The 21,450-nt window shown below is 42.0% G+C and overlaps 1 protein-coding gene across 1 annotated transcript in view; it reads right to left on the minus strand.

The window, feature by feature from the left end:
• Positions 1–21,450, minus strand: part of il1rapl1a (interleukin 1 receptor accessory protein-like 1a) — a 152,426-nt gene that overhangs the window by 96,751 nt on the left and 34,225 nt on the right. Inside the window, exons 3-4 of the mRNA XM_068746073.1 lie at positions 16,696–16,882; positions 15,258–15,411 (exon numbers count right to left, since the gene is read on the minus strand). Coding sequence (XP_068602174.1) covers positions 15,258–15,411; positions 16,696–16,882 — 341 coding nt within the window. The remainder of the gene's footprint in view (positions 1–15,257; positions 15,412–16,695; positions 16,883–21,450) is intronic.

Consider the following 21,450-nt stretch of genomic DNA (forward strand, 5'->3'; position numbering starts at 1 on the left):
AAAAGTGCATGGCAGTTTATTTGTGCAAAAGGTTAAGTGTAATATCAGGGAAAGTATTGCAGGTTGGAATGGCAAGTAGAGAGAATAGAGAAAATATGAGGATGGAGTCCCGAGTATGAGATGCAAACGGGAAACACTAACAAATAGAAGGTTATATGAGGCCAAGTTGTAGCTGTCGCTTTGCTTTGACTTTTACTGTCACCTTTGGCCCCAACACTTTCATTATGAAACCTCAGAAATGTGCCGTCTCTAACAATTGCAACATGGACCTATGCCTGGGACACTGCATAACAAAAAATAAAGTAATAGTCACATTACTGACATCATCCACACAAACACACTCATGTGGTTCATGAGTGGCAGTCACGTTAGGTTGTTTGATAGTGTGTTCACTAAGGTCGCATGAATGAAAGGAGTTCTTGCAGTTTGGAACCACCTAATGAACCACAGCTGTTTGGTATCAATTTCTAGAGCAGCAGGAAGACTGAAATTGAAAACAGTGGGCAGATAAATGGAAAAAACACTTGCATACATCTGTAACGTATTTACATTTTTTAAGTTCTATTTCTCAACCAAACAAATAATTTCTCTTCCAAAACTCTTCCTACCACAAATTAAAAATTACTGAAATAGATCTTTCAGAATAGGCTACATTTACTGTAAACTTGACCACTATTAAAAATAAAATAATAAAATACAGGTATAAACACAAACAAACAAACAAACTGTATAAATAATTAACCTTCAAAATTAGCTTTGGTATACTGTACAATGGTATTTAATAATAGAATATGGGTAAAAAGTCTTCACTTTATGTGTGTGTAACAAGAATGAAGCGTCACTGTAGTAATAATGAATAGTTTTCATCTTGCATGCATAATCAACCTGAGAGAAACAGAAACATAAAAAAAACAACAGATTCTTGAAACTCCAAAACATGCTGTTATTTCCTTTTCAGAAAAGGGGAGGTGATTTTGACAAAGGAATGCCAGTATTCCACTAATGAACTAGAAAGGCAATCAGAGATTGCAGACCCTCACCTCCAATAGACTATTGGATCTTGTGAGACAGTAAACAGGGCTTCCGGATCAGAGGGGCCAAACCTGCTCTAGCTTGCTGCTCCGGAACGGGAAAAGATACAACTTTTATGTTGCACCCCTGAAATGTACGACTGGACTCACGTTCATCTTCGTTTGGCAACTTTTAATCACAGTCCTCGGTTCAGTAACTTCAACTAATATTCTTGTCTCCTGCGTATTACAACACGCCTTCTGGACTCTTTCTCCCATCACGCCATTCGTGTCACCCCCTCTTAAAGTGACACTCCCATGTTACAGCACAGGCACAATTCCAGATGTAAAAATAATTCTAGAATCTGGATCTAGATCCGGATCAACGCCATTCTCGGAGAGGACCGAGCCACGGACAGAACCTTGCTTGTGTAAAAATTTCAAGTTGATTTGGTTACTAGTTTTTGAGTTATGCGCGCGGACACACAAACAAACAAACGGACCCAATTGCAATACCCTCGCCTCCCCTTCGGCGAGGGTAAATGATGATTGTCAGATTCACGACTGATTCAACAGCCTCAAGGTCAGAAAACAGGAGTTTTTGAAATTAATGAAATGCGTCCGACAGGGTGGATGAGGTGGGGCGTCATATTGGACAGCTAAATGTAGATCTGGCTGAGATATTCCAACAACCTCGGATGCAGTCATGTGACCTGCCACAAGTGCTTCCAGTGCTTGAATGTCACAACTACTTACAGAAAGGTACTTCACAATAATTGAAGTTACAAAAATGATGCAGTGGAATTATGTGTAGTCTCTTTCCATTATGTTAACATTATGAAAATGGGCATAAATGTTACATTTTGGGTCTTTGTCTGGACACCATTCATTTTGGAATACTGCCCTTACACATCCCAAAATATCTGAGAGTCATATTGAATCTGCATATTGACATCTCTCTGGCTCTAGTTCTCTGTCTCTCTAAAAACCACAGCAGGACACCTGGTAGCAGGTTGAACGTATATTTTTGCATAATGCATTCGTTAATGCAGAGTCTGCATACGGCACAATATCATCCATCTTTGATCACATCTTAATAGCACATGTGTAATAACGTATTATATGTCAAATAAGTAAAACTAACAAAAGTATTACATACTTCACAGCCCAAATCCCCAGACTCTAATTTTCTCTTTTCACCTTTACTTTTTAAATACATAATAAATAGCCATCTTAACATAATATCTTCCACAGTTATGATCCTCTTACCATGCGTTTAACTTGTCCCAACCTTTCCCCAACATTCAAACAAGGAAATGAAATAACAAATCCCAAGCAGCTACTCATGCACTTAAGTTTCTCAAAGAGGCATCATCAGCACTGCTCTGCCACGAGAGAGGATGTAATGACGTGTGTTATTTGCATTTCGGATGCAACCACCTGACGGCTTCAAAGCACAGAAGTGGGGGCTGTCAGCGATGACTAAGTGCAAAGCAGGCCTCTTCAGAGGGAGCCTTTGATGCAGGTGAATCACATGCTAAACATACTTATTAGCACAAGTGGGGGGAGGAAAGTGGGTGTGGGAGGGTGGGGGGGTGGGGGATTTGTTCCGCACGTTACCTGGCATGCTTGGATGCCCGAGAACAGAAGGTTGGCATAATGAATTTTGGCGTGCTACCGGCTGTTAATGAAATAAAGAACCCCCACCCCACCAGAGGTGTGAACGCGTGTGCGCTGGAGTGTGTAACCATTGTCGTAGAGAGTGGGTGAGACTGAGGAAGTTGGGGGATGCTGCGGGAGATGCTTCAGTTTATCACAGAAAAAGGAAGATGCAGAGGAAAGCTGGAAGGGTGAGCAAGAAGCACGAGTAAAAAACATACAATTCCTTTGTAGATTGGATAATAATTAATAATAAATAATAATATCCTTACATTTACACCAGAGTAATGGAATATAGATTCGATTGGTCAGGACTGCGTAACACAGGAATATTCTATGAAAACAAGGATTTTATTTCTCTCTTATTGGACCCTTTTGCTTTAGGGATTCCAGAGAATAAAGAAAACACTGCAGTGAAAAATGAAATATTCACCTACAAAGAAGAAGTTAGTCACATAAAAGGAAAAGCAGCTATTCATGGGCATTTTCCTCGTCAGAGAGGCAGCCTTCCGAGAAGTCTTATTTCTCCTTGATGCGGTTAACAGGCGACTCTCGGCCCATCACAGATGGTTCTGCTCAAGAATACTCTCAGACTGAATTTGGTCACCTTAGACTGAAGAAAAACAGTAGTAGGGAGTACTAACTCCCAATATTTGTACCAGCTCAGTTTCTTAAGAATACAAAATGCATCTTATCTGAACCCGTACACCTTCTTCTGCTGGGGATTCCTGGCTACTGCAGACAAGCAGAAACGCTCCCTACGTTCTCGTAGAACAGACACGTAGCCTACATCGTTGTTTACATGCAAATGCCATAAAGCATGTTCTCATTAGACCAGCTGATGTCTGATGCTCTGACTTGACATCTGAAGTCTCTGAAGGCAGTCCGTCCCCACCCTCTTAACGCCAGTTGCCTAATTGACTGTTAATTTGGTGCTAATTATGTAACATGCTATCCCAGCGAGGCGCCCCAGATGTCATGCGTCACAGGAGTGTGGAACGGGAAGAACAGCCTGCATCGTCTTCCTGAATTCAGACATGAAGACACATTTGGCATCGAGGTGCATGCGTACTCAAAATAATCCAGTTATGGAGCCATATCCAATGGCTGTCCAGTTTTTTGTTCTAAATGAATGGATATAAATGTATTGCGCTATAATTGACAAACAATTGTATTCACTGTTAAACAAATATCACAATGTTAAAGAATTCTGATTCCTTTCTGCGTCATGTGTGACGCAGATTGTTTTATGAGCACTGGTGCTCCTTTCATTCTGGCAGTGAGATAGTGTGACTTAAGACACTGGAAGGCATAGGGCCTTTGTGAAATTCCAAGATCAATAACTCATTAGGGAATTGTGGTCAAAACATCAACAAAGCCTCTTTATACTATAATGAGATAGAGAGCGAGCTGCAATCTCATTTTCATCTCAGCAAGGCGCATGAAATTCAGAACAGCCATCAGGGTTCACTTGGTGGGAGATGAATCTGTGAATGTCTATCCAACTCCACTTGAGTGCATGGTAGAGGGCTGTGTGTGTGTATGTGTGTGTGTGAGGGAGGGTGCAGCATATGTGTTGAATAAACAGGAATCTGGAGTGATTATTGCTGACTCATCGTATTAAAATGAAGTAGGCTGTTTGTGCAGGTTGAGGGTGATGGGATGGTGATGATAGGGGTGGCAGACATTCTCCTCTGGGACTAGTACTGGTAGCATATCTTTCTTTACTCTAAATAAATAGAAACCCCCCCCCGCCCGCAATCCTTCCGATAATCCTAATTTTTAGTAGATGTATCTCAAAATGTAATTTTTTTTGAGTAAAGCTTAATTATTTTGCATCCTACTTGTGTAACAGTTTCCTGTAGTATGTTACTCCTGAGGCCGGTTATTTGGGCTGTGGACACGGGGAACCCACACAGACTCACGGACACCCACACACTTGACTTTAGAATTAGAATGACTTGGTACGGAACACGCTGACTCATTGTTACACTGTCATCACTTACAAGTGAAACAAACATTGAATGGGCCACATCATTAAAATGATTTACACTTGTAATACCAGCCTCCTGATGGCTGCAGGTTAGAAGACATTCACATAGGAACCGACTTTTCTCCTGAGAGGTGACAGAGCGAACGGGAGATGTTTTCTCGTGGATTCAGAACCGACAGGGGAGGCAGTTAGTTAGCTCCACAGCAACCGAACTCAGCAATTCCTCATTGAAAGCCGAGCCTTCTCTGCATTCACTGATAGATTTCCTGTTCTTGTGTAATTAAAACGGGAAACCTCTTCCCCCTGAAAGACTCCCAGAGCTATATTGAAGGGTGGAGAGGTCGCTGGGAATCCATCAGATGCGATGCAGTTAATCAGCATAAAGCCTGCTCCAGTGCACCGCTAAACAACAACTGCACCCACACCGGGGCTCGGACACACACAGGCATGCAGACAAGAGGAAACGTGTATGCTGTATTCTCTGGAACGTTAAGAGGAACACCTTGTACTTCCTCCATTCTCTTTAAAAATGAGTAATTAAAGATGAATTAAAAATAACTACACACATGGGTGGAGAAGACGCATTATGGGGAAAGAAAGAAAGGCTTGTGGTGGAGAATGTAAAGAGGACAGAGCTCTTGGAGGAGCGGAGGAGAGGAGGACTGGAGAAACAGACGAGCATATGCAGGGAGAGAAAACGTGGTGTGCCATTCCTGACACCTACACCTCTGCATCAAACTGGCAAGTCAGTTATAAAGGCTGACTCAGCCTCCTCCAGCAATGCACCTCCTCCCCGTTTTGTTTTCCACTTCATGGGATTAAGCCAACGTGTGACTTTATTCCACTGGGCACAGCTCTATGACGTGGGTTTTATTCCGCTGTTCACATGGTGCCACACACACACACACACACTGGAAGTGTTTCTCAAGTATTTGTCCTGCCAAATACTATCGACTGGCTCAAGGTGAGTATATAGACATCTTGGTAAGAAGGTTTGCTTCTTATGCCTTTGTAAGACTGAATTTCTGCAGCAGTGTTTTGGTTGGGAAGATGACCACACTCGCCATCGTTCTTGTTTCTGACATCCAGCCCGCCTATAGATCGACTCTGCGCAGATTGAGGTGGCTTATCCCTGACGAGGCACGCATTGAAACTGGAGCAGAGAGTCAAGAGACACTTCCGGCACATTTCTTAAATGTTGTGGAATAACAAGCATTATGTAGAAGGCCTGTAATCTGCTCTGGCAGCGCACAGCAGTGTCTGGTGGGATAAAGCCTCGATGCCAGCAAGGAGAATGTGGTCATCAGAAAAACATTAATCAGCATCTGTCACCTGAACACGACCACAGCAGATCAAACTCCTTGCATCTGAAGCAGGCATGGGCAAAGTAAGGCCCGGGGGCCATATACGGCCCATTGGGCTTTTTAATCCAGCCTGCCAAACTTGTCCAATTTATAAAATGAAATTACATTTTATTCTAATTAAACCTCATTCATTTAGCCTTTTTCCTGTAATGCTACCTGTCAAAGGACAAATCCTTTCATGTAATGTCCTTTACATGTCATTTATATGAGCTCACACAAATAATCCATCCATCTGTCAAATTTTAGAACCCATAGTGGCCCGCGAGTCAAAACGTTTGCCCACCCCTGATCTGAAGGGTCACATCATCATCCAATCCATCTTTTCAGTGAACCACCTATTTGTGTAGCTATACCAGTAGCCACACACATTTTAGTGGAAAAATTGCAGTATTTTTCATACTGCATACTTAAACTACAGTCTCAAAATCACAGCAGTATCCTTTAATTATCATTAAATACAGTTAGCTTACTTTAAATTTACATTTACACCATATATAAATGCACATTTTAAACCACTCACGCACAGAAACAGAAATGGTAAATGCTGACGCTGGGCTTCCTGACAGCTTCTAACCGTGCAGAGATGCTGGAGGACGAGAGAAAGGGAGAGCAAAAGAAGCGGCTGTAAAGACATCATTTCCATTGTGTACCGGAGAAAGTGGTGGCAAGACAAAATGGTAATGACAGTTAAAGCGTTTAGTCACGGACTTACTGGAAGCAACAGAAAAAGCAACAACAACAACCCTCATTTTGTCGGAACTGACATTTTTTTAAGACACCGCTGTTGGGATGAAAATAATTATGTGGTAGGAGGATGCAGAGTGTGCCATTCATAGAGCGCCAAAGCAGTACGATAACGCATACGTGTGCACCAACGTCCACACAAGCCTGAACAGTATTATGATGGGAGAGCTTTTCTACATCATGTAATCTGTAGAGTAGAGTTGCGAGGTTGTGGGTTGCATCAACTTCATGCAACGTCACAACTATTTATATTCATAAAGTTTGCCCATCGGTTCACATACTGCAGTTGTGAGCATTGTAACTGTAATTTGGACCCTTCAGGGCTTCCTGAATCGCATCAATCATTGCTGTGCTCCGAGATCAAATGTATGACAATCTCTCTCTTTTTCTGTCACCCTTCCCTGTGGTTGTTAATGGCCACCTTCTTATCTTTTAATTGGATGGAGATCTTTCTAGAGAATTCTTAAGGACACTGCATAATGAGCAGGATATTCAGGGACCTCTAATTGACCTTCACTTTTTTTCTTATCATGCCATGTGAACCATATTGCAGATGACACTGTTCTGATGATGACACAACTGCAAGATTCTGTTGAGACAGCAGCTACAGACCTAAAGTTAGGTGGCCACCGGAGGAGAGAGAGGACAGGAGCGACAAATGTCTGCAGGGGGAAACGCATCAGGATGCGAGGGGTCCAATTACTGCAAGACTGCTGGCAAGGAGAACAGGGGATGCAGGGAGATCAGAGAAGGAAAGGCCAGAACACGATCCCAACGTATTATTGTTACTTCATTAATGAACACATAAACATGAGGAAGATGAGCTTAGAAATGAAAGTAAACCCACCAACGGCCATATGAGTTACTGTAATGTAAGAAACAGGTTCACCTGCAAAACGTCTTTCCTAATCAGGAAATGAAATCAGATTTTAATGCCACTTGTGTTTCTGGTTTTCAAAATTATTCCGTAGAAACAGATTTGACTTTGTGTGTCGTCTCCTAAGCCAACAAAGCTTTATTTCTCTCTTCACAACATTGATGAGCATTGAAGAGCAAGGCAGGAAAATCTATGTCAGGGCTTCTTTAATAAAGGCGCAATTATATCTGACACTTGACGTTCCCAGAGAGATGCGTTCAATTTAAGCAGCAACACTTATTTAGAGGTTTTGAGATCCAAGGGATCATTAGAAACTATAACTACCATTAACCTAAGATTGTCAAAATGTATCTTAAGCTGCTACATATAACACAGAGGTGCAATCTTGGAGTCCTCTTCAAGTAAGCCTTTTGGCACAATAAATATTAAAGGACACACAGGAGAGGGAATTATGCTGAAAAACTAATGAATAATTGATTTCAGTTCAAAGTTAAACCGAAGCACACATACATCCATACAAAAATAATGTCTTGTTCTTTGAATAAATTCTGGGAATCTGAAGGAGACAGCCTTCCTCTGATGAAATTCAAGCACGTCTGATACACTAATTAAAGCCACAACTGGGGGGGGGGGGGGGGGGGGGTCATTTGGGGACCTGGTGGTGATTTATTGGACTTCTGATTCTGGCATAAAAGCAAAAAGTGGAATAAAAACAAATGTGTGCCCATTCCTGCAAGACATTTACAGGCAGTGAGCAGAATCTCAAAGACAGTTGTGTGACAATCTGGTAGCTGCTGGAGATATTCAAGAGTATCATTGTAGTCATTGTCGAAATTCAGATGAGCTGAAAGCATTGCATGGCTGACCTGACAGATACTGGCACAGAAAGCAGCATATTTCTGAAACATGATTGTTGTGGAAGGATATTATAATGATTATAAACAAAAATTAGATTCAGCACCAGTAAAAAAAGGGGCCGGTTCTTCTGATTCAGCGTGCAGCAAACTGAGATATTTAACTGACAGTCTTTAAGCAGCTATAAACAGACCAGACTGCAGAGATGTGCGTCATCCTCATGGGTAAGATAAGTCATCTCAAGCACGCTTGAAAATGTGCATCGCTTAATAACAGTATATTGTAACAGGGCTTTTACTGCAAGGAGACAAGTTCGCCAGGCTCTAAAATACAACCACTTACATGTGTATTCTCTTGTTGCGTGTTGGAAGTCAGACGAAAAACTGCTTATAATTTATTTATGGTTTAATTATTGAGCCCACACTTCAGAAACCTTTAGAAAACAGACAGATTCATTATGATCTTTCATTTTAATGCCACCTCTCACGCTCTGACACCGACCAAAGAATCCTAATGATAATAATCAGAGACTGATTGAATGTGTGTGTGTATGTGAAGGGAGGGGGGTAGGTCAGTCGAGATTAATTGTGGGGGATGCAAATTTCATTCGTCACATGTAGATTGATGTCAATTTTAATTGAATTAAAAACAGTATGAACCCTGGTTCGCTCGCAGTCTCGGAGGATGGCTGGTGAATAGCGATGAGGTGAGTTGGAGTTGAAAGAGGGGTGAGGAGAAGGGAGGGGCAAGAAGAAGGGAGGGGCTGGAGAGGTTAGGGGTGAGAGCTTGGTTAATGACGAGAGTGATCGTTGATACATACATTAATGAGCCGTTCCGCTCCACCGGCGACACCAGCGTTTCACGAGGAGCTGCTCGGCTTCATTTCAATGCACTGAAAATGGACCGCAACGTCGTCCTGAAGCAGGATTCTGACGCTAAGCAAATATCAGTCGGCTCGACAAGCAGCAACTCCATTCTACACGTGTCCGACATATAAAATGATTTTAGATTATGCGCATCGACCCCTGCACACTTGTGATTGATGAACGTCTGTGTGTGCGGGCAGCTGCACACGCGTGTGTCGGCGCCGTCGGGAAAAGTCAACTGCTGCAGTAACACTTATCTCAGGTGTGATTTTCTATTCTCCTCCCCGAGGACATGGGGCTGAGGTGGAGTGTTTAGCAAGACCAGAACAGGCCAGGCTCGCTGCAGGCGGCTCAGGCACAATGTCCTCGAACACAAGACGGACATATGGGCTGAGGAATGGAGAAGGGTCCAGACACGGGGAGGCCCATTTCATTTTCTTGCTCTTATCTCACCTCCCTCATTCCATCCTTGTCAATGCCGTAGAGGATAATATCAGCACTAACCGCTGCCCCTCCATCCATATCTCCACCTTTCAATGGGGAAAGAAAGCAGATGGAGGTGCAGCTCCTTCCTCGTGTCTTTTCTGACTGCTCCTGCCTCCATCCTGTCCTGCAGTCACAACATCCACTGTGGTGAGATTGCGCTCAGCTGGGCAGGTAAAACTCAAGCTATCACCAGTATAGATAGATAAATAAATTCCTGCGCACACGTGTTCACACAGGCAGTAACATCTTACAAGGCTGAGAAGTGTTCATCTCTGTTGAAGGTGACCCTGGCAGCAGAGGAACGCTAAGGAACGCGAAGGAACCTTTTACTGCAATGAGACAATGTCCGGGATCAGGCACATGAACCACACACACACAATCAGCATGTCGTCATGTAAGGTCCAGCTAAACACTGAAGTCAAAGATCCAATTCGATCTAATGGCACTAGCAGAAATTAAAAATGCCAGGATACATTTCAGTATCGTGAGTAGGGAAGGAAAGAAGCATTGCACACAAAGCACCTGAAACACTTTATTCCTCCTTCACATCACATGAAACGAGCAGCCCAGGCTCCACCCCTCTCATTGTGTACAATCCTAACGGTAACAAAAAAGTACGGTTCCTTTCACCCCCCCGATTTTCCTCTTGCCCTCTGTGCTTTCAGTGCACTGTGCCAAATGGTACATTTACATTGGTCATAACCTCAATCACCATGCTCGCAGGCGATGCTGAATGTGCAGTCAGACATTTCGACAGTGAAGGGATGCAGACAGAGGCATAATGGGAGCAATAGATAGGAACACATGCCCGGGGCATCCATCAAGCCAAACGACTCCATTACTGTAAGTCGGACAGAGGTAAACGGTAATGTGCACTGTGATAAACACTGGGATAATAGTCTGTTTATAGTCTCGGACACACCGTTTCTGCTGGGAGACACTGGCAAGGAATACAGATAAGACACAGGAGCAGCAACCACTCTGTCTATTTCATTCTTTCTAGCTCTTCTCCTCTCTCTTTTTTAGCAGTTATCAATCACTCCCACTCCCTCGCTCTCTATCTTTTTTCAGTCTCTCTGTATAACACTGTCCGTCCTATAGAATTCAGAGGGGGCTGCATGCAGCAGCTGAACGGTGCCTTTCATCTGGACGCTATTGTAGCATTACCGTCACCGACGCTGGAATGAGGCCTTGGAGAACCATAAAAAGCTCTAATAGAAATTAATCTAACGGACTATAAAAAAAACAGACATGCACCGTGCCATGCAGGCATGCATGCATAACTTATACACAAGCAGGCACATCTGCATTCACAAATGAATCCTAGCTGGATTGTTTCATCTGAAGACGTGCTTCTCTGTCCTTTCTAGCAGAAAAAAAAGCTAAACATAAGAGTAGACTTATCTGATGTTCCTCAGAGGATCCATTAAAAAAACATACCTGCTACTGTTATGAATCAATGAGAGCAACACACAAAGGCACTCTCTTACAGATGCGAGGATGAGGTGAAGGGCTACAGAGGAGAACAAGAAAACAAAATCTTTCCATCTGTTGATAATGGTTTTTAGTCTCAGAACGCACCGCAGCGCTACACAGGCTGTGTCCGAACGTACCCACAGATACTCAGATAAGAACATTTAAATGCACCCTGACACGAGTAGAAGAGAACATAAAATGAGGCAAGAGGGTCACTGCGTCTTTTACATTTCTATTAACCTGAGGAGCATCAGTGCTAGCTTAAGAAGCTCTTGCATCAGCCCTGATCTGGATGAGCTCTATTTAACCTCTATTATTAATAACCTCAGCTCAGACACCAGTTTCTGTGCTGCTTCCTATACAAACCGTTCAGCAGGGTCAGCAGCACACATGCATACTCACAAACACACATGCATGCACACAATTTTCAGCAAGACAGGATTGAAGCAAAGCTCTGCGCAATATTTAAGATCAGTTATATTTAATGATCTCCTTCACCCAATTGTCCCATCAAATATAGTACAACATTAGCCCACCGTTCTCACTTTGGCTTTTTTTTATCCTTGTTGTCCAGGCAATGTCGTTTTTAATAGGATGTGATAAAACATGGATAATCTCACACCCACTTGAGTGGATGCAATTGTAAATTTCTTAAAAGATATGAGACGCTGATCACAGAGTGCAGCTTTAATGTGGAGGCAATGGATGTTCTCACAGCAGAAGCAACACAGTTCTGATTTCGCCACACATTTAATGGCTTACACAGGTGTGCGCTGTGATAAATGTAGGACAACGGGTCTCTCACTCTCAACTCCCGTGCATCAAAGGTGTGTTTTGATGCCTGATTTTCCCCATGTGTCCTGTGGGTGCTTCCGCTCTTGCATGTATGTGTGTGTGTGTGCAAGGTGGTTTCGATATAACAAATAAAACTGTCATGGTTCTGTATTTTGCCTGCTGATTTCTGCTTTATTTTGAAGGTCTACATGTAGTTTTGTGCTGTCCTGTATTTCTGTCTGATCATTCCTACCCGCCACCCATTGTGTTCTTGTCCCTACATGCCTCCTGTGTCATTGTCTCATCACTCAGTGTTGTTTAAGTCTGTGTTTCTGGCAGTTCCTGTCTGTGTTTCCATTTCACTCTTGCCTGCTGTAACTTTTGTTTCTGAATTCTGTCTTTTTTTAAATTTATTTATTTATTTTTTTAAATTGGATTTGCAATTTTTATATTTTCGTATTGTTGGAGCTTCCCTGGTTTGTTTGTGTTCTATGGACATTGTGTGCCTGTGATTGCATTCTCACTTTATTTTGGGTTTTCATTAAATGTTGAGCTGCATCTCTCAGGTCTCTGCTTTTCTTTTCTTGAATTGTTTGAAACATAATGAAACCAGCATTTTTTGAAACTCAAACTGCAGCCAATAGTTTGAGTTTCATTCTCTTTCTTGCTCTCTACTTATCCCTTTCCCCATCCTCCTTCGTACCCTCTGCGATGGCATTAATGTGAACTGTGCGTCCCCAATAAAGTTTATTTTTATAACTGTTATGATTATAGAACTTTGAGCTTAACAATGAAAAAACTTTCCTTGAGTGTTTGCTGACAAATAAGATGATAAAGCCAAAGTACATACAGCCAGAAGCCAGCATGGACTTCACCAGCCAAACATACGCACTGTAAACCATTTTGCAGATGTAATATTCATCAATCCATTTTCTGTAAATACATATCCTTGACAAGGTCATTCAGGGGTGGAGACTATCCCAGCAAACTGGCTAAAGCCCAGAAAAGGCTGCCAGTTCATCAAGAGGTTGCCAAGTTTGGAGACACACAACCAGCCCTTGAATATCCAACTCACCTATGCGGTACTGTGTGTGTGTGTGTTTGGGTTGTAGGCTGGAATCAGAGGACATGCAAACTCGGAGAGGGATTTAAAGAATTGAAATATATGGGATATACATTTCAACTGAATGTTTTATGGCAGTGGATCCCAAAACTGCGTCAGTATCTGGAATTTTGAGTTTGTTATTGATGTAATTTGAAGTTTTGGGGTTTTCCTGAAAACCACTTATATTTCCAGTACTCTACGCGGAGTCATGGAAAAGCTAGGCCCTTGGAGTTCTCCAATATGATGGCAAATCCAGCACATCTTCCTATTGTCTGCTTCATATTTATTGAGCCACACTAATAAAATGTGGGCTATCAATCATAAGAGCAACAAATCTGGGAGACATACAGTATCTCGCGGATCACATCGGAGTCCCATCCAATAACACGGAGGTCCAGGTTTGTACCTTCTTTTCGCATAGATAATATTTGAGCTGTGTATCGCACACTATTTTCACTGTCAAACTGCAAGCAGCAATGGTCAACTACATAAACACCAAACAAGATGCTTATCAAATGCTTCCACTACCGAGAACACAGATACTGAACAGTTTTCTTGATGCTTTCTTCAATAAAGGGGGATAAAACCACAGCAGAGGGTAAGGTCAAAGGATCCAGCCCACCTGGCCCAGCATCGGCACTGGGATGGTCTAATTATAATGAAAGTAAGGTGTTAGGAAGCAAGAGCAGGATCCAATCTGGTTACACACTCAATACAAGTCTATTTAGAATAAGAGATAAAAGCTCTCTGCAGAACAGGGATGCAGCTTGACCTCACTTACTCCTGCAGCCTGCCTTTACTTGCATTCACTGCATGTATGCTGCTGGATGTATCATTAGCAACAATACCACAGAACAGATATGGCGCCATGTAGTCCACATACTGCTCTGAATTCGCCTCAATTCCTTTGAATCATTATTTCGATTGCCGGACGTATCTGCCGACAGGGACATCGACCATTCGTACAAAATAATAACAACCAATTACTAGGAAACTCACTGAAACACATAAAGAACGAATAACTGTAGTGAACACTGAACTATTCACACTAATATGACACAAAGAAAAAAAAAACTGCCTATGACCTTTTCATCCACATGAATCAGAGCAGTGGACGAGGCAGCACACGCAAGCTCAGAGCACCTTATCCTGCGGTCTCACCCTGGAGTCCACTCGCATTTAGAAACAACAAATGAGTTCATTTATTTGTCATGTGCTCACCTTGCAGCAGACAAAAAGTGTGTGTGTGTGTGTGTGTATGAGAGAGAGAGAGAGAGAGAACGATTGATAGAAACAGAGGGAGTGGAGTAAGAGCGCTGTAAATCTCCTGACCTTGGTCCTGGCGCTGTAGCTCTCCGTGTGAAGGGTTCGGCCCATAGCCTTAAATATTTCAACACTGCTTGGTCAGCTGGAAAGTGCTGAGTTAGAAGAAGGAACAGAGGCCAGCGTTCAACCCCCCCCAGGGACTCACACAGCGCCAGGCCATCTCTCCACTGCTCAGTGGTGTATTTCTATACAGTGTGTGTTCGTTAATATTCATTCATTATCAGTCTTGGGTGACTGTTTGTCACTGTTACTCTAACTGTACTACTACTGCACTTTCGCCACAGCAAATCAACCTTCTCCACTTCACCCTGTCCTTTGCATTGTCCTCCCCAACACCAGCCACTCTCATGTCCTCCCTCACTACGCCCCCACATTCAATGTCCCTGCTCTAAATCCCAACCACTTCCATTCCCTCTACTGATGCACCTTTCCTCCTCCTCTTCTTCGTCTCCGTCTTCGACCTGCAGTAATCCTATCTCCACCAGCGTCCTTTGAGTTAACATCGCTGATGTCAGTTGTCGTTAACCCAGGCTTTGAGCGATCCAGTATGACATTCAGATTTAAGGTTGATTGCATATTCAATTCTGGCAAAGCTTTACGCCGCATGCCATTCCTGACGCAACCCTCTGCTTGGGACGCTAGCTCCTGCTAACCGTGCCAAAACGTACCCCTAGCTCATACACAAAAAGTCGCTTTAACGCTGATGGTATCTGGAGACTTACCTGTTACCATGAGCTCAGTTGTCCTCCTAACCACAAAGCCACCAAACTGGACTTCACAGGTGTAATTCCCAATGTCATCTTCCTTGACATCCTGGATGGACAGAATGTCTCTCTTGTGGATGATACTGGTCCGCCACTGCTTTGGACGGCACTCCTGCACATTTGAGAAGGAAGGGCAGGTCAAACTTCAAGCCTGGAAGTTTGTAAGTCACTTGAGAAGTGAAAATACAAAGTGCCTGGTAGTAGACAAATAGTGAGGCACTGTGTGCTGCAGGGCAAACCTGGCATTATGAAATTTAAGACCTTTACTCCGCTTCAAAATGAATTAGATCCATCAGACCTAAAGTGATCTTAGCTGGATACAAAAGCTTTCAAACATCACAGAGCAGCATTATCAAAGTGGATGAAGAGATGAAGATACAGAGCTTGGCACTGTGACATAAAAACTTTATGCAGCAAAATGATAAGACATTATCCTACTTATCTGATGTCTATGATTTATTGCACTGAAATAAATGCCCGATCCAATACTCCATGCAGCTGAACCATTGTTATTTACGGTGGTCTCCCCTGCATTTGTGCAGCATTGGTGTGAGCATATGTTTAAGCAGCACCAATCAGTGACTCCATGCCATGATCCCATGCCCATCCTCTGACAATGATGGCTCAGCAGGCTATTTCCCCCTTTGTGCCTGACAACCTTCAAATTCAATCACTGTGGCTCCACGGTGGTCCAAATGACTCTGGGTTCCAGCACTCCCAGTCATTACCCCCAATGTAATTGAATTGTGGACAAACCCAGGGGTTGAGCACAGCTGAGGTAATCTACCGCTGATCTGCCTGTGATTAGTCAGAGCCCTTGCCATTCTCTGGGACGCACTTGTTGTCCGCAGGCCCTGCCTGACCCGGGAAAGGAGAGAACCCAGGTGAGAGAGGAGAGGGTGAGTGCTGAATAAAGATCAGGGACTGAGCGCATTTGGAGGACATACACGCATTCCTCAGGGCAGAGAGTGACATTGCCCAATTTTCTACTCATACTAGTTTTGTGTTCATTATAAAATCCATCTCTCTGGATGCCCTCTGCTCAGTCCTTGCTCTCTTTTCTGGTTTCTCACAGTGCAAAACGCACCAATACAATTCAACATGATAATTGCACGCATTATCTGCCTTAAGTGATCCAGAGCCATGTTTCCAACTCGTCTTTTAAACATAATCAACTCGGAAAATAGATGAAAACAAACCGCTTAACCATTCAAGAACATTCTTGGGTAGTTCGATCACGAAGTCAGTCTCACCTCCTCATTCCTTTTCTCATTAACAAATGAGAGTGTTCAAGGAAAACAAAAACCCTCTATGAACCTCCAGGCAGTTGTAGAGATGATGCACATACCTGTATAGATTCACACACTATAATCTCTCAGTAGGAGAGTTAGCTCACCTTGTACCAGCTGATGTCCGGCTCCTTGCCGGGTTCAACGTAGTCATCTATGTCGGGACAGAGGATGTCTTTACTCTTGCTGAGTTCAGCCTTTTCGGTCCTTCTCATGTCGGAGTTGTAACACAGGTCTGTGTCATTCTCGGCCACACTGAGGGACATGGACACCTTCATGCAGTATGTGGAGTTCCTGCGGACAGAGAACAGCAATGCATTTTGAGGCAAATCTTTACTTGCCTGAATGTGGGAGCTCCCTTATCATACCATGGTTTGCTCCCTTTAGTGGCATTTTAGTTACTTACTACTTAGTTAAGAATTTTGGTAAAGTCATAGTTGTGTTTGGAGAGAAAGCGTTCTAGAGGGATGAGGCCCCTTTGATAAGGCCTGGTCATCCTAGGTCCGGCGTTTAGAGAATTATTAAGAGCAGGTGTCTGGGTAATGAGGAGGCGGAGAAAGATGCCTGCAAAGGTGCTTTGAGGCCGGGTTGATGGGGCAGTCGGGAGGTAATGAAAGCATATGTCGGGCTCTCACCAAGAGCAGAAGAGGGGAATGGAGTGAGCAAATGGTAGCACACTGTAATCTAAAATGTGATTAGCTTTAGCATCATGGTTCTCCTTCATTTGCAGTAAGTGGCCTGGTCCAGATCATCAGGGGTCTCATTCACAAACTGTGTGTTTAACATTGAAAACCCCATTTACTGATTCAAAGATCAGATAAAAATACACATAAACTCCGATTGACTTCTACTTTGAATGGTTGGTGTGTCAAAATTCCAATAGAAATCTATAACACTTTGATGATGATCCAGATCACCATCTGGATCCAGGAATTTTTAAATATATGGCATGGTTATTTTTCATTTATCTTTTTGTGTCTTGGTTTCCAAGTGCTTTTCAGGTTAGTGAATGAAGCCCAAGGAGCTGCACACTAAAGTCTACCTGCCTGCACCTTCATCCTGCTGCCTGGCCAAGCCTGACTCGGATCAGACTGTTGGTCGAATAGGCATGCAGCCATATATGCTTTCATTAAATTAAATTTACAGCTCACCAGATGCTTCCATTCACTGTAAATGACAGGATGTCACATGATCTACTCAGGTTATGAAAGCAATAAGGGAGTCACCTCTGTCGTTTAAACACCTGTGACCCCCAGGGAATATAAAACCCACACACACAAATATAACACCCTCACACACAAAAGATAAATGTGACTACATGCAGCTATGGAAGAGTGGGTAGATCTCGAGAGCAGAAGCACAACAGTGTGGGAAAGATAAAAAAGATACTGTTTACATCTATAACACTAAAGATCACAAAAGGTTGATGCGCAAAATACTGTAGGGTGCAAATATAAGACACAATATATCACAAAACATATTCCTTCACAGTGAAATCTAATATTATCGACTCCGTGCCTACAATCTAGATGGTATAGAGTGGGAAGTGCAATGATGTAAGCTGGCAGAGTAGGATGAGATAAGATACAGTATGTGTATACGGAGAGAACAACACAAACAGACATGTGGACTCAAACATGCATATATGTGCAAATGACAGGTCTTTAAAACTAACAAAATTGATGTAAGGAGAAGATGATGAGAAATGACCCACTGAAGTCCTCAGGGAGCCAAACAGATATATCTCATATTAAATATCCACACAATGCACCCTGTGGGATTGTGGGAAGATATCAGTGGCATTGTCTGATTGATGATCAGCCAGGGCTTGATGCACGTCTGTCACGTTGAAGTGAAGTGAAGCAGATTTGGTTATTAGCATGTGACTCACATTAGCTGTAATTACTGTCCTACATGTTGGATAATGTAATTATTGAGGGAAACACACATTTTTTTACCCACTCCAGAGCACAGACACATTACTAGATATATCCAATCAGACTGATTGATCTAAATCAATGAACTTTATGTTAGATGTCATGCAGTGGGGAGAGAGGCAGGGGATGATTGCATGAATGGAACCGGAGAACGTAAATGGAGATGTTGTAAATTGAGTCTTTTCCAATTATAGGCCGAATTCATTATTATCACAATTCTCAAATATTCTAGAGAAAATATTTCTAACAAGATTAAACAATTTTATCACCAAACATAACGGTCTGTGAACAGCAATACAGATTCAGAAAAAAATCAGACAACTACACTTGCATTAATTGACTTTGTAGAATAGATAAGACAAGGCGTGCAATCCAGCATGGATAATTTTAAATAAAATAATGATGATGTAGGTTTTTTTCTTTCTTTGTCTTCTACAAGAAAATGGATGGATGGATGGATAATGACATCCCAAAAAAACTGTAAAACAAAAAAAATCTAGATCTTTCAACACAAATTTAAATAAATACAAACCATCTATAACAATGACAAATATTAAAGTGAATCATACTATGTCTCGGGACTAATTTACATTAAAATACCATGTGTGAAACATGACTAACACTGTTAAAGAATTCATATACAGTAATAAAGCCTCCCTTTATGAAGCTTCCTATGTAGAAATCTGACTCAGTTCCACAGCCAGATGGCCTTTTAATATTTGTCCACCCTCGGTAAAATCACTGGGGGTCATTTTATTATGAGGTGTCACTCAAATGACTGAGTTTGGGATAAATGAGCGTTACCTGCATGTACTGTAAACCCAAATGGGGTGAAGAAGAGATGAAGGCATATTTCAGAGGAGCCTCTCACGATGTGTGACATAAGCGCTAATTAATGCACATCATCATCACACATGTGAGGCTGAATAGCTGCAAAGCTGAAACTGTGGCACTCGATGGAAGATGTGATTATATACGTTACCTTTGAAATGCAGCAACGTATGAAGGTGTAGACATACAAAGCATTCAAACATTTATCTAAGAGAAAATGCAAGAGAGCATCAGCATCAAAATGTGCTTAAAAGTAAAATTATTCATTATAAGAGGAGTCCCCATTACATAAAACCATACATAAAATATTGATAATTTAATTTGAGATCTTATAATTGTTAATCATTTTAATGTGGAAGTTGGTAAAGGCGAGTGTAATTTTAGCTCTACGTCTACCGTTTAATGACCTTAACCAGTACTAATTAGCAAATACAATTGAGATAAATGTAACAGGGTAACCCCCCCCCGCCAAAAAAAAACAGACTAATTGTCTCTCATAAATATAAAGCAGCATTAAAGGCTTGTTAGAAGAAATAGTCAATACTCAAAGACAAATGAACTAAATATAAAGGCAGAGGAAAGTGCTTGTGCCCGATTAGGCCTACAAAGTGTTGTAATGAAATTAAGTGTAGGCTGGGGTGTCATTGCACACAAACACACTCCTGCGGGTCACAGTGGCCTTTAACTGGGTTCATCAAATCTCGCTGAAACGAGGCACTGCAATGAGATATTAAATGAAGGATATTCTCCAACGCAAAGGTTAATAACTCACTGTCACAAAATTATGCGTCTTTTATTGCGAACAGTCTCCCAGCGAAGTTCCAACTGAAGTGTGTGTAGGTGTTGGTGGTTGTCCTAGTGTTGAGAAATTAGTTAGTCTGTCTATCAGTAACGTTTGGTGAGGTTCATGTCAGGTGAGGCACCGACTTCATCACAATCCGCTTTACAAACTAATGAACCCTACAGAGTGGCTTATTCCCCATTTGATTTGTAGCAGTTAAATTGTTATGTTAAAAATCTCCTATCAGCACCCTTTAGACATACAAACTGTAGCACACAAAAAAGCACATTTCATTCTTATTTTATTATTATGGTCTTGCCTTTACTTCTAAATGAAGTCCATGCACGGCTCTTTCTGAACAAAAGCATCGATAACGATAGAAGTTTTCCTTATATTCTTTCAGTTTTAAAAGACAATTGAAGTAAGTTACCGGTAGCGACTGGAGGTAGCCGTAATTTACTAGTTGACAAGTCAGAAATAGAATCCCTGGGATCACAGCGCCCCCTACCATAAGGCAGGAAAGCTACATACCTCAACCAGTGCCTCTTTTTTCAACCGGTTTATGATCGTTCAGCACAAGAAACACGTTAAACATATACAGTTGACAAAAAAACACACTATATTATATACATTAGCTGAACTATGGTAATTTAGTTCATATAGCTATTGTAAATAGTGACAAACAGACAGCAATACGGTCTCACAGCAGAGCATGTAGCACAGTTAGCTGAGCGACTGATCAATCCATGGTGAGGATCAGCTGGTTGCAGCCTCACCACATGTCTCTTCTCAGTGTTTAAATGATAAATGTCAAAATTCAAATATTTTAAGTGAAAAAAAATCTAAAACTGATGAATTTAAATTGCAAATAACTTTTTAGAACAAATCTCTGAATAATATAACTATTGGATGTTTTTTTTGCATGATAGCAGTCAAGGCACGACTTCACCTGCCTCTCCTGACTGCATGTCACTACTGTCTATATTCAGAATATATTTTGGTCCTTTTCTACACCCCTCACACACACACACGCACACCCATGCACGCACCAATGATTGAGGGAATTTTTAATGAGAGCCCTCAGGCACTTCAGGGGTCTCATTTATAATACAGTGCATATGTTCGATTCAAAATGTGAAAAACCGAGACTGACTGGTGCAATGAAATAGTCAGGTTTATAAAACTGTTTACAAATCTCAGACAAATGCATTAAAGTTTAACTAATTGTAGCACAATACAGCATATGGTTTTTTTTTTAAATTGAAATAAAATATCTAAAACTTTGTCTAGGGAGAAAAATGAGTTATTCCTGT

Source organism: Brachionichthys hirsutus, chromosome 12, assembly GCF_040956055.1.
Source record: "Brachionichthys hirsutus isolate HB-005 chromosome 12, CSIRO-AGI_Bhir_v1, whole genome shotgun sequence".
NCBI classification, from domain to species: Eukaryota; Metazoa; Chordata; class Actinopteri; order Lophiiformes; family Brachionichthyidae; genus Brachionichthys; species Brachionichthys hirsutus.